Genomic DNA, 14,746 nt, shown 5'->3' with positions numbered 1-14,746 from the left:
AGACCCACCCTGACCAGCACAAAGGGGGGCAACGCCCTCCTCCGCCACCAGCCAAACCAGACAGCACCCTGATTGGCCAGCTGGATGACCTTTGATCCTCGTTGTATTGTGGTCTCAGCTGGGCCAGCCCTCCCCCTCGTATGAGTGTGTGTGTGTGTGTGTGTGTGTGTGTGTGTGTGTGTGTGTGTGTGTGTGTACAACAAAAGACAGCCAAGTCCTAATGCAGCAGTCAGAGCTGTGGAAGAGGGGAAATGGTCTACAGGGTAATGGAGAGCCTGTGTGTGTATGGTTTATGTGTGTGTAGTGCTGTGTGGATGGGGGTGTAATTATGTTCTCGTTGTGATGACTGAGTTGCAGCGGTGATTAGCTACATCAAAGCCAATTTACATCCAGCAACCCCTTGGTTTGGACTTCAAATACTAGCACCTCTATCTCTCCTCTTACCCATCCTCTTGCCCAAGCTCCAGACCAAATCTATCCTTCCTCTAGCCCAATTTCTGGACCAAATTTAGCCTTCCTCAGACACAGCCCTAGACCAAACCTAGACTTTCACAATCCCTAGCTGTAGACCAAACCCAGCCTTCCTCTTATCCCATCTCCATACCAAACCTAACCTTTCTCTAGCCCTTCTTGTCCAGGTTTTGGACCAAACCTAGCGCCCTTTAGCCACAGCGACAGACCATACCCAGCCCTTCTCTAACCCTAGCTTTGGAGCAAACATAGCAACCCTCTACTCCAACTGCAGAACAAACCTTGCCTTGATGTAGCTCATGCTCCAAACCAAACTTCTCATCCTCTAGCCCAATCTCTGCCCCAATTCAGAGCTCCACTAAACCCACCCCGGGCCAAACCTAGCTCTCCACCCTGGCCCGGGAGCTGTCCACGAAGGTGGTCTAGGGCTTGCTGACTGACACACCCTGAGCCCTGCACCTACTCTTTTAATACACCCCATGTGACTCTCTCTCTCTCTCTCTCTCTCTCAGGCAAGGGGAGAGGGTGGACCACCCCCTAACAGCATGACTGGCTGTCTGAGGAATGCCATGTCATGGAACAGATGGAGCTCCACAGACAATAGAGCTGAATGCATTTACTAGGTCTATATACGAAGGCATGTGCCAAGTGTGCGTGTGTGCATGTGTGTGTGTGTGTGTGTGTGTGTGTGTGTGTGTGTGTGTGTGTGTGAATGCAGTGTGAGTTCAGTCTCTCAGTCGTTTGAATGCCATACTTTGGCACTTTTGCTCTCATGTTCTATGAATCTCCCATTCATCTCAGGGAACAAGGAGAGATCACAGTGAGCTGCAGCACTTTTTGCACTGAAAATGATGTCACCATACCCAAAAGACATAATTAACCACACAGCTTGATGCAATGGGGCGAGACAGAGAGAATCACGGGGACAGGTAGAATTACTGTACGGGCTCGCATACTGAAACTCGGGGCACTTGTTTTAGTGGCCACGCTGTCCCGGAGAAAACACCTCAAAAGACCACAACTAAAGCAAATCTTTGAGCCAACAATTACCCAGTAATCAACGTGACTCTTTACAGCTCAATCGATACCATAAGATCTCATTCCCACATTAATAATGACGCAATAAACATCGATTATAGGTGTCATTTGAGGGTAATATGAGCTATATTTCAATAGTAGAGCCATAAAGTTACAGGTTTTTTTTAATTCAATAGGGCATCATTGGAATATTCTTATAGGATAATATCCATATCGACGCGATCCGTGTGCCTGTAGTTTTCTGTCAGAGTCCTGCTCGGACATTGTTTCCGCTTCGTTTTGGATTAGGGATGCAACCCGCTATCATAAAGGACGGAGCTTCCACATCTCATTCATTTCACACACAAGGGCCCACTGGCGATCCGCAAGCGCAGCAGTCGTATCCGAAAAAAAACTACCCTGACACTCACAAGTCGAGAATTGAATGCGGTTTGGAGTGGATCGCTCACTTCTTGGTTATGGGTTCGTTCGTTATGAAGACATAACCGGCTCCCCACACAACCCTGGAAGTGACAGTAAATGGGGGATGCCAGAGCGGACCGAGAATCCAGTGAACTCACCCAAGAGAACGACGGATGATCGGTTCCCCGCTCCTCCGCGGTGTAAATCCAGGACCCCGGGCAGGACTACGGTGTGCACAAGAGCAGTCTGTGACGGGTGATTTCACGAAATCTTCTTCATCCGCGCCGCGAGAGAGACGTGCTGAGGCGACGTAGAGCCGCAAATCAACCTGGTCGGTCGGTCGGTGCGAGCACACACACACACACACACGCGCGCGCGCACACACACACACGCGCACGCACACATACACAAACAAATAAAAAGGTTTACGGCAGCGGGTCAGTCTCACTCGTGCAATCAAACCAAAAAAAAAAAAAAAAAAAAAAGAGGCACCGACACGGGGTTTCGAGGGAGATCTCGCTGAAAATTGTTGTATCTGTAGTAATCTCGGATGCTTTGGTTGTTGACTGTGCACTTACTGGGCTGCTTCCCTCGGCTCCACCCGCTAACCCAGCCTTTCCAGTGCACCCATTGGCACAGACGGCCGGACATGCAAATCCACTCTTCCCATTGATGTTTTCCAGAAAAGAAAAGAAAAAAAAAAACAAAAACCGCTCTGTTTCAGGCACTCCACTGCGCCACCGTGCGGTTTCGGACCTGCAGTGGTAATTTGTTTTACTCCAGTCATCCCTGAAGGACAACCCCCCCCCTGAACAGCACCAGGGAGCCCTTGGGAGCAGGTGTCTTCTGGTCAGATGCTTTGCAGGTTGTCTATGTGGACATGATCTCAGGTTTACCGTGAGCAGGGAATCTTTTACACTGTTTGGATGCACTGTATTTGTGAATGCAATCTTTATGGTTTAAGCTTGAGTCAGGGTCCAGCCTTGGCATCACTTTGCAGTGATGGATAGATACAGTGAATCTGGTGGGAAAACCATCCCTGCTAAACAGAGCAGTAGCCAGGATTTGAAAAATACCGACTCCACTTCACTGTAAAATTAGTGTAAAAGTCTTGCATTGAAAATGTCACTTACATAAAAGTACTTAGAAGTAAGTATTAGCAGCAAAATGTACTTGCTGGCCTCTGTACGAGTTGTACTATTTTATGTTCTTCAATTATTATTACTGATTCATTAATGTTCAAGCAGCATTTTACTATTGTAGCTGGTCTAGGTGGAGCTAAATTTAACTATTCTATATGCTGTTGGGTATAACAGCGCACACATCATATTTTATAAGCCCATCATACAGTATGTTCTGTATGTAAAATCTTCATCAGTAAAGTAGGTAGTAACCATAGCTGTTAGAATTATATAGTGAAGTAAAAAATATAATATTTCCCTCTGAACTGTAGTGGGCTAAATGTATAAAGTAGCATGAAATGGAGATACTCAAGTAAGTACAGTAGGACTTGAGTAAAGTTACATTCCACCACCTCTGCTGAGAGGAGTAAAGTTCTGAATCCATTATGTATTTATTTTTTTTGTTGACCCTAGACTAGTAAATAAAGTCACCCTTAAAAAAATTCTGGAATCAGCCAATTAAATATTCATAAAGTGGCACTTTTTCATTGTAGATTTCCGGGAAAAAATTCCCAGGTGAACTACAGAGGCCGTGACCTCAGTGTCCTCCACAGTAGGTACGGCCCTAATGATAAAGTGATGCCATAGGAGCTTAGGAAGTAATAAAATAAAAATGAAAAATACCTTCTAACGAATTAAGGTCACCGTAACCGGCAAGAATCCCCAGGAAATCCCAGCGGTCATGAAACCTGAAAGACAAGAAACAGTAAACAGTGAAGATTCAGCCAATTCAACCTATATAATGTACTGCAAATGGCAAAAGTCTACAGGGCAGAGAGGCTGCCGGATGTCCCTCAGTGTTCACATTACGGTCCTCAGTTGAATTTAACTGTAACATAACACTGTTGTTCATTCAGCAACACAGTGACAGCAATGATGAAAACCTAGTTGATGTCATATGCTGATTGTCCTGAGACTCTTCTTTGCACAGACAAAATGTAGACACATTCACTCAGAATGTGTCTCCTGACATGCACCAAGTGTTTAACTTCATAAATGAATTGGTCCTGGTAGAAATCATCCCTCAACAGTCCAGTGCAGGCCCTAATGAAAAGTCTGAGACTGGGTCCAAAAAGAGCCAATCCTCCTCCAATAAACTGAAGCCAGCTGCTTCTTACATGCAGAGAAACGCTCCAAGTTTCCGTTGCGTAAAACTACAAGAGAAGAATGTGCGTTTCCTTCTCTCAACATGTGCTGCGGTCATTAACTGTGGCAAATTCCCACTCAGAAAAAGAAAATCTGATTTTGATGTAGTGTATCAAAAATCAACCTCACTCAACGGAGGGACACTAACTGCAAGTACTGATGGAGATACAGTAAATGGCTGCACCTTTCTCCATCAGATTTTTACGACACCAGTGAAAGCCTCGCATCTCAGCTTCTCTACTGTGAACAACACGTTTTTGCACACAGGGCTGTTGTTCTGTAATGGCTTGATTGAAGACAAAATAAGACAGGACTTCCTTGAAACAAGAATAGCTCCTGAAAAAAAATAGACCCATTAATGACACCATTAGCTCGAGTCTTTCATTTGAGCCAAAACTATTGTACCATGACACTTATTGGTCAATTGGTCAATACAAGAACAGTGTAGGAGGAGCATAAGGTCAAACATGACCTCCAGTCAGTGACATCTCACAAGGAGGTCTGACACTGAAATGCAAAGATCAATACAAAGTGGAAGAAATCCAAGGCTTGTAGCCTCTTCTTGACACTTGCCAGTAAAGCTAAATTTCTGATGCACTTCTGATGATACTTTTTCATATTTTATTTAGTAAAGAAAAAAGGAAAAAAAAAAAACACAGCACACCACCTTGTATGTTACAGTACACATCTCTGTCACAAAGAAGTGTTAAAACATAAAAAAGGACTGACAGTATATCACATCGTAGAGTTTTATGTCAAATATGCCTAATAAAGCAAGGCCATTACTCCGTGGGGTTCCATTAGACTAATTTTACTAATTCCTCTGATAATCTGCTCATCTAGTCTGCAGTTAGCTTTATTTGCCAAATCATCAGGCAGCACACAAAGTCCTTCTAACAAAAGAGAGCACTTGGCAGCATCAGCTAGGCAATGCAGGGCTCATTATCTGCCCTTAAAAGACAGAAGATACCCATTCTCTTGGAAATATGGTGGACCTCGCTGCCAAAGTGAGGAGGAGTCAGAATGAACTCATTTTATCTGTGGGAGCACAAAGGAAATATACATCTTGCTTTTGAAAAGCTAAAGCACAAAAAGCTGTCTTAAATATACAGCAGCATTGTATTGTGTGTTTGCTGTGACAGAGAGATGTAACCAGTATAATCAAACACACACATCTACACTCAAAATGAGTTATATATTCTTCTCTTCAATTAACGTACAGATTTAATCAGTAATAAAGCCATTTGGACTTCAGCCTATATTTGTTATGACCGATGAATCACCATCATTTTCATAGTATTTAAATTCCATGTCATAGTCAAACAGGCATAGAAAGTCAAACAAACTCATTATTCCTCATTAGAGCACACTGGCATAGTCAGTTACATATTGACATGGTATAGAGTCTTGGGTACGTCTGATCCAGTGTCTCCACCTGTGGATTCAAGACTCCATCCTTCTGTCCCTTTACTTAGAGGCCCACTATGAAAAAGTTCTGGGCATATTAAGGCAGTAACCTTGTCCCTGAGCATCTTATGCACTGGCCTGTGCCGCCTGCTCCGCCTGCCTCCTCTGGTTGTAGGTGTTGTACACATCCAGGAACATTTCCTTGCAGGATATGTGTGCCTTCAGTTTGGAGCAGATGAGGAAGGAGCCGGCCATCTTGCGGTGGAGGGAGTACGTCTCCTCAGGTGGAGGGGTGAGGCGGTGGCGCAGCATTACGGGGATGAGGCTCTGGATGCGCTGGGTGGTGCTCTGGGTGCCAAAGTCAAAGGGCTCCGCGGACGCAAAGGCTTCGCCAAGGATCATCACCGCCTCTACGTGGGCATCCTCGAAGGCCTGATGGGGAGCAGGGAGATGTGTTACAATTAAAATGACTATCTGTGTTCATAATTATCAGCTGCACTATGTTTCAATATAGAGGCTAATAGAGTACCCTGTATGCTTACACACAAACAGACTGAAGACATGTTTACTAGAAATGTCGTGACCTGAAGTGTATATATATGTATATCTTATGTAGCCATTCTGTATATACAATCCATCGTACATATACACACATATTCATTTCTCCAATTTAACTTGAATTAACTGTGTTGTTTTTTTTTCAACAAGTGGTTCCAACCCTTTTTTCTAGGTATTTTCCTTGATTCATAGTCACACTGTATATGATACTAGGATAAGGATTTAATATACAAAAAACACTGAGACCGCACTAGATGACACAGTACAGCACATAGTACACAGTTTGGCCAACACTAAACAACACAAATGTTGAGCCATCTTTATATGTGGTGAACAAGGCTGAAAAAATGACCTTTTTTAGCAAAGACACAAATAAATGAGAGATAAGAGAACGAGGAGGATCATGCACCCTAAGTGTAGGTAACGGCATCAAGCACAGGGGGTAAAACTGAGGTACGGAGAGGCACTAATGAAGAAGATAAGACAGAGGAGACAGAGCAGGATAAACCATTTCAAAAATAAATTAGCACAGCAGCAGAGACTAAAATACTTTACCTTGGCTTCAAAGCCTGTCAGGAACTTCAGGTCCTTCGATTTGGAAAGAACAGTTGCTCGATCACCCACAGAAGCTGCGTGCACCACCTGAACACGCAACACGCAACACACACACACAGACAAAACGATTGTATGGATAGACTCTTGTGCTTAACTATTCACATAAATCTTGTTGCATAAATCATGTTTTGTGGTTGACTGGTGGGTGTCTCATAATTTTAGATTCATCATTACCTGTATGTAGTCATTTGTGAATGACTCTGGGTAACTTCTGCACGCCCCAAAGTCCAAAAGAACAACCTGAAGGCAAGATGAGAGCATGGTGTGTTATGTCCCTGCTGCATATGATGATTTTGTTTGGTACAATTAAATATTTGGTCAACATGGCATCCTCTTTCTGTGTTAGACAATTCATTTATGACTTCTACACCGGACCCCCTCACCTTGTCGGTGTCTGAGTTGTAGAAGAAGTTGGCCCAGTTTGGATCTGTCTGCATGAACCTGAACTCAAACAGCTCCCTGAGACACAACTGGAGGATGTTGAAACAGATCTGGAGAAGCGAGGGGAGTTTTGTGTTTACTGCCATGCTGTTATTATCAGTGTGATATTTTCATGAAATAGCTGTTATTAAAGTCTGATGCATGAAACCAATTTCATATTTCATTGCTACAGCCCTTGTGAAAATGTCATCCCCTTTCCTTCAATATGCATGAATTGATAGACTGAAGCACTTTAATGACCTAAAAGTAGTTATTCCTCCATGGTTTCCAGATGTGATATAGCTTAGGTGAAGAGACACACACAACTGAACATCAACCCTTCATATTCCAGTAAAGTTAACCATTACAAAAATCCTCTCTAATACTCCAAATGGCCAGAGAACCCACCAAATTACATGATTCCATGTGCCTGTTGAGTCACCACATACCTTGTTCCTGGTCTCCTGGTCCAAGTCTACGCAGCGGTCCAGTGGGACTCCCTGTACCAGCTCCATGGCCAGAACCCTCTTACCTGACAGCTCATCGATAACCTCAGGGACTTGGAAGAACTCATCTCCCTCCAGTAGGGACCTGGAGGTCAGACGCAAATGGTTTGGGAAAAAATAAATACATTTTAAAAATACATAATAAAGTCAACCCATCTGTGATGAATGGTTTGTACATTTGTGAGTATATAGAGAATGTGTAAATTCAGTAAAATATGTACATAAACATAGCTAACAGCGATAAAATATTGGGACTTAACATACTATTGTCGTCTGTTTAAGAGTAAATATAGCACCTAGAAATTCAAAGCCTCAGACTCTGAAAATATTTTTTTCCCATAATAATCCTCATAATTTTGATAAATAACCTGCCCTCAACTTGTAAATATGACAACAATAATAACACTTACTATTAACACAGATTGTAGTAGGAAGAGTAGTAGCGATGTACTTGAATTAGAAAAACTTTAAAAGTACAAAGCTTCTACCATTAACCAACCTAAACACACATAAATACAACAAAGTAGCAGACAGGAATTTCAATCTGAATAAATCAAGAATTAAAAAAAATAAATAAACATTTGAGGTACCAGGACTCAGAAAAGAGCTACTTTACTGTATATGTGCAACATATGCAGTTTGTAGCAGTAGCAACCATTCAGTGAAACCTCTACCTAATTATAGAGGACCCATCCTGAAACTTAAAAGCATGTGTGGTTTCTACTCCTTGCAGTTAAATGGGCTTCAGCGGAGGAGGCTTTATGGTTCAACACATCACATAAACCTACCTGAACTTCTTGGCACACTCTGCCTCCCTCTTGTAGTCGCACTCCCATGCCAGCTCCCTCTGAAGAACCTCTAAGCTGCTGTCTGCAAACAGACCTGTGGAAAAATAAATTGTGCAAAACTCAGGAACAAAAAACCACAGAAAACAAACAGACTCTGTCGACTTCAAACATAAAAACATGGTTTCTGCAAATGAGCAAAGCATGAAAACAATTCTCATGATATATGTGGGCCTGTAAAGGGAATAGAATAAAATGAACATAGGCCTATTTATAGTATAACATTAAATAATGGATTTAGCACTGAAACACACAGTTAGCAATGTATTATACCCATCTTCTTAAAAAATTATCCAAAAAAATAAGCTAACTGCAGTTTGACTTTCTAAGATGTATAGACTGTCTATATATTTAAGATAACCAGTCTGCTGCACCCTTAACTTATTCCACCTTAGGACTTGGAGATGTTCTCTACATCTACTAGAAGTTACTACGACAGTTATATTGACTGTCTATGAATATTTTTTTAAAGCTTTTAATCACTGATGACTGATGTTGTGTATATACAGCGGACAAAGGTTATCTCTGCTTGTGATTTGTCATCATCATTAGCATCGCGATTTAATTTGTGCAATTTACGAGGAGGTGTACATCAATGAATACCAAATAAAACTTTATAATCATTAGTTACAATAAACAGTTCAATGTTTTTGACTCAAGTGTGTAAGATTGGGCAAAACAAGGAAACAAGTAACATATCTCCCATGAATGATGCAGACATGCTCATTCACTCAGTAACAATTGTGTCACCTAGTTTTGACCTGCAACTATAGCACCACCCAATGGTCTAAGCTGTAGTAGTGAAATTGCTCGAATGTAAGAGAACAGAACAATAACAAATCAATGGGAGAAAAATCAGCAGTCACTTCCCACAATAATGGGGGGGAGTCAAACAAGGTTAACAGCAATAGCTTGAAACTTCCAAGATATTTTCAATAAAAAAGAGCTGATTCTGGATTTCTTTTCCTAATTTGGCCGAGTTTGAATTAGATTAATTTAATTTTGTGGCACGAAGTAATAAATGCATTCTTCAACCTCCAACAAAATATGCCTTTGACTTCAAAAAATGGAGGAGTTTTTAATAAATACTGACACGCATGTAATTGTTACCTTCTGGCAGGACCACGCTCATTTTTAGTACAGACATCAGGTTGTTTATGTCACTGTGGATACTCTCCGCCACTCCGGGATACTAGGAGGAACATGAGAAAGGCCAAATTAAAAGGTCAAATCAGTGCAGATGGAAAAAGACAGATCCTGTGAGCGAGATAGAAATAGAGTTTGTATGAGTATCCTCCTACCTGGATCTTCATGGCTATTTCTCTGCCGTCTTTTAACACCCCAAGATGCACCTGGCCAATGGAAGCTGCAGCAAATGGTTTGTCTTCAAAGGATGATAGTTTCTCTCGCCAGCCTGACCCCAGCTCCTCCTCTAAAACTTTCTACACACACACACACACACACACACACACACACACACACACACACACACACACACACACACACACACACACACACACACACACACACACACACACACACACACACACACACACCTCATTTGGTGATATGATACATAAATAACTACATCACAAGAAAGATCTACAAAATCATCACCCCTGCTTACATTCATCTGCCACGCGGGCATGAAGTCTGCGCTTTGCCGGACCCTCTCAAAGATCTTCTGCAGCTGGGGGTTGATGAAGGTGTTGTCTGAAGAGAAGACAAATACAGAAGTTGTCAGAAAAACATTTCCACTACGTAGAAATCCTCTGACTTTGAAGACATCAGAACAGATTTTGGAGTGATGCAGTCACTACAGTGCGTACCTTGAATGCTGAGCATCTGTCCTATCTTAAGTGCAGCACCCCGAACCTTACACAGCGTGCTGACTATTCTCTCAGCATTGGCCTCTGACAAGAGAGGAGAGTCTAGCAGAGCACTCATGTCTACAAAAATGACAGCACACACAGATAGAGAAGGATTATTTACAAGGAAAAAACTTATTACAATAGCAATTACAACAGCATAAACAAGAGTAATTTGTCTTAGCAATTATCTTCAAATTGTAAATAACTAAGATGGAACCTTAAACTGGGCCGATTGTAGACAGCAGAGTTAAAAAACTTGGGCAGTGGTGCATCATTAAACACTGTTCATTTAACAAATCTTCAGGCTTCTGTTTAAATTCTTGTTAACAGTGCCTGGCAGGTGCTGAAACATTAGAAACTTCTGCAGGGCCCAGCAGCTGTCCATCTGTCTGCTGGATCTGCCAAACGTGCGCCAGACCAAAAGCTATTTTACAGGATGGGAGAAGAGAGCAGCAGAGGATGGGAGAGGAAAAGCAAGAACAGAATATTTTTTTACCTCCTTTCTGTTTGCCTCCCAGTGACTGTTTTGCAATTTCTGCAATTGCACCGATTCCCAGTCCTACTGCCAGTCCTGCAGCAGAGAGACAGAGACACAGGTAATTTTAGGGCCACTAAACAGAGGCTTGAAGGAGGCACTGATCTGACACAGCTGCCACCGCTGCCGCTTGTTGAAGAGAGAAATCACATTTGAAGTCTGGTATCTTTTGCTAAATGTTTAAGGGTTTTTAACTTCTGGCACTTAATACATACATACATACTTCTAGTTAAAAAAGCTTCTCATTGCTGCTGAGAAAATGCAACAGCTTTCCCTTTTCACTGGAAACATGGACTATATACCATTTTTAGAGCAACTTTGAACAACCCAGCGTATACAACAAAGCTGTTCATTCATTTGTTACACTTAACAGCGGTTGTGAGTCATGTCATTCACCTCATATTATGATATTTTTGTGTTGTGCGTGTTGGCAGTGCAGGTATAATAAGGATAAAACTAGGTCTTGTAGAGTTGTCCCTAGATGCCAAGGGGATCAGTGGAATTATGGTGTTACAGCTACACTGAAATGCAACAGTTATTCTCTGTATTTACAGCAGATGGTAAGCTTGTCTATTTCACAAGCTCAACATTTTATTGTAAAGGGTGGTTTTTTTCCTGCCGTACTTGGAGCCACATGACAACCTGAGGAGGAATGAATAGGATTCACTCTTGGACTCTGGTGGACGCATCGTCAAAAGTGATATGTACTCAGCTAAAATGAAAAACTGAAGAAAGATTACACTGTTCTTACCGCCAAAATTAACCAGCCTGCTGATTCTAGTGGCAGGCACCTTCCTCTCTCTGGCACGGTCACTCAGCTGAAAGAAGACACAACAGATAATAAAAAACAATTAATACATTAACTTGAAATCATTTGTAAAGCTGTTTTTGATCATTGTTGATTGTTGATTGTTGGCCCGTTTGTGGTTTATGCAGCAATGTGCACCACTAACATGAAAAGCACGTAACTACTTTTTAACGTGTGTACAAGACAAAAATAAAAAAAATCTATCACCCCATGAAGAGAAAGATGCCCGTTATTATTCGACCTTAAAAAATTATTTTAAAACGGAATCTATTACTTTTAGTCAATGCACTGATTTTAACCTGGCATGAGAAGAGCCCATTTTGGTGTATTTTAAACATGTGAGTATGACTGTGTGACAACTAATCAATTAAACACTGGAAAAAAAGAGCTATTTCTCTCGTTTTTTTCTGTGGAAAAACTCTTCCATTCAGAGCTTCATATTCTAATCCATTTTGAAGTACATTGCTTCTATGTACACATAAACCAATCAGCTGATTCTCTTTTTGTACTATCAGTCACATGACAATATACACCAATTAGACATCAGTGTCTGTTTGAGATTAAATTATCTGTAACAATGTTTCTAAGAATAAAACCAATACTGTAAAAAGCCACAGTGTGCTTCATGGGTATAAGAGAGAGTCTACATATTCTGCAATAACACATTGTTTACTGTTTTTATTTTTATTTTTTTATTTATATCACAGTTAGCCTAGAGATCGAGCCCTTCTACCAACCTTCTGTTTGACAGGTTTGACTAGGGCCTGCTTGGCCTCTCTGGCCTTCTTGATGTCCTCTGGTGTGAGTCTGGCTACCACAGTGTCGTGCACAGACCTGGTCTGGCAGTAATACTGCTGGAGGCCGGAAGTGGTGTAGAGGAAGCGAGTACTCTGGCCTGGCCAGCCTGCCCCTCCTGCCGCTGCCCCTGGTGGACGATATACTCCTATGGTACAGAGAGGAAAGGGTAACTTTCTATTAAATACGTGACCTTCACATGAGTGACTTTTTAAAAGTCTAACCATTATGGTCTGGGTGACTGAATACCTAACAAAAACGTGAGACTTGAGCTTTTTGTATACTCCCCTAAGTTACAACACAATTCTACAGTTTTCAAGCACATGAACATTCATTCAAATTTCACCACATTCTGAAAACAAACTTAACAGTAACTGCAACCCTGGAAAAGGACCAATGACATTGTATTATTCTTACACAAAAGTATCTTTTAGTGCCATTTACTTGCTGTATGACACCTCCTCTAGATGCTCACAGGTTGAATTTGACAATACCTGTTGGCATATCTGCTGCAGCTTGAGCTTCTGTCTGGCTTTGTTCCATTGCATCAGAGGGGAACTCTGACCCAACGGCCCATTTGGCTGCTTCATCGGGGTCCATATTCTCCCAGCTCTCCACATCCGGAAACACATCCTCCTTTATTGACTGCTGCTGTAAAAACACAGCGGATTTGGAGAAGTAACTTAGACAAATAATTACTATACGTGCATCTAACTTTGGCTGTTATTTTTATTATCAATTAACCTCTCAATTAGTCTTTTAAATGTTTAATTAATCATTTTGTGTGCAGATAATGTTAAATGCCCATCAGAAGTCACCAGAGCCCAAAGTGGTGGATTGAAGATGTATTCAAAAACCTCACCGCATTACTGTCTCCCATAAAGGTGTCCACTAGTCCTTCCACCACACCCTGAGCACCTTTGACTCCAGCTCCCAGGGAGGAGTTGCAGGCCATTAATCGGAGCTGCTCTCCCTGGGTGGTGACAAGGGCAGACCCCACTTTACCTGCGCCTCGCAGCACCTGCAGGACTTCTGAGAGCATCACTTCATACAGAGAGGTGGAGAGAGAGGAGGGAGTCAAGTTACATGGTGTGAGACAGTAAGAGCTAGAATAGAGGAAAATGTCATTTGTACACAAAGTACCAGACACACCCACCACACAACCCAAATAAAACAATGTTTGCAAGATAATATATATATAAGATATTTGTGACGTGACAGATCAATGTTAGGATTTCCTGGGGAAAAAAACTTTGTCATTTTTTAACCCTGCTAGATGGTTTAACCTTGGATGTGACTGGCTGCCCATGTTTCAAGACATGCGAATGTGTCATGACCACGCGTCGCCTGCAGTAACGTAGCAACAATGACTTACAGTCGCTAGCAACACAAGTTTACAAGACATGTACAATATTAAAGGTAACAACAACTACATACTCTCGGCTACGTTAACTCGCTCATTAGCTAGCTCCTGTATCATAGTGTTACCATGTTGTATAACGTCAGGAGCTGCTGACTATAGCTTGTATTCACAAGCTAGCTACATCCAAACACTTATACCCAGGGTTTATTCTTCCACATGAAAAAAATACGTTACTGAATGAATAATTCTGCTCTTTACAAATGAAGTGACTCACTTTTCACAAAGCTGTTTTACCCCGGGTTTTCTCGATGACTTTCCTCCTCCACCACGTTACGGTTGGACTGTCTGTTTTGCAACGACTCAACACCCGGAAGTTCAAATTTGACTGGCTTGACAAGGATCCAACCACAGTCCGAAGGATAATAAAGTAGGCGGGACACGGAGTTCATGCAGGGAGGGGCGTATTCCTTTAACCAATGGTAGTGAACAAGGCTAACTCGTGGACGTCTGCATCAGCACAGTTTGTCCAATCATGTCAATATAAGGCGGGCCTAAAATGATGAAACAACGTCCAATGAGAGTGAAGGGGGTGTCGTCGCTTTGAGGGATGCCTGCCTGCATGCACGTGCTGCGAGGTACAGTTACCAAACTACAGAAGGGACGCACTGTTTTCCGAGCGGTAATATGCAATGACACAGTTCAGCTACAATTCAGACATTATGTTCAAATGATCATGCTGCTGTCTACATGTTCCTGTCAGGCCATATAAGGTGTAGATCTTACTA

The 14,746-nt window shown here is 42.1% G+C and overlaps 1 protein-coding gene across 2 annotated transcripts; it reads right to left on the bottom strand.

Moving 5' to 3' along the window:
- Positions 1 to 4,898: 4,898 nt before the first annotated feature.
- coq8b (coenzyme Q8B) lies at positions 4,899 to 14,345 on the bottom strand. Of its 2 annotated transcripts, none has more exons than XM_040131783.1 (16): positions 14,236 to 14,345; positions 13,461 to 13,642; positions 13,093 to 13,249; positions 12,541 to 12,746; positions 11,747 to 11,813; positions 10,957 to 11,031; positions 10,419 to 10,538; positions 10,217 to 10,302; positions 9,891 to 10,031; positions 9,700 to 9,781; positions 8,533 to 8,626; positions 7,688 to 7,829; positions 7,202 to 7,309; positions 6,993 to 7,058; positions 6,759 to 6,845; positions 4,899 to 6,077 (listed from the first exon to the last, which is right to left on the bottom strand). In XM_040131783.1, coding segments are annotated over exons 1-16 (1,920 nt in total). In that variant the 5' UTR covers positions 14,237 to 14,345; the 3' UTR covers positions 4,899 to 5,771. The 2 variants fall into 2 exon arrangements, with proteins under 2 accessions (XP_039987717.1, XP_039987718.1); XM_040131784.1 differs by having other exon boundaries at positions 13,093 to 13,246.
- Between the last annotated feature and the right edge of the window lie 401 nt (positions 14,346 to 14,746).

The sequence above is a fragment of the Xiphias gladius genome, chromosome 7 (assembly GCF_016859285.1).
Source record: "Xiphias gladius isolate SHS-SW01 ecotype Sanya breed wild chromosome 7, ASM1685928v1, whole genome shotgun sequence".
Classification (NCBI taxonomy): Eukaryota; Metazoa; Chordata; class Actinopteri; order Istiophoriformes; family Xiphiidae; genus Xiphias; species Xiphias gladius.
Note: the sequence above shows the minus strand (reverse complement) of the source record. Positions and strands in the feature narration are given on the sequence as shown.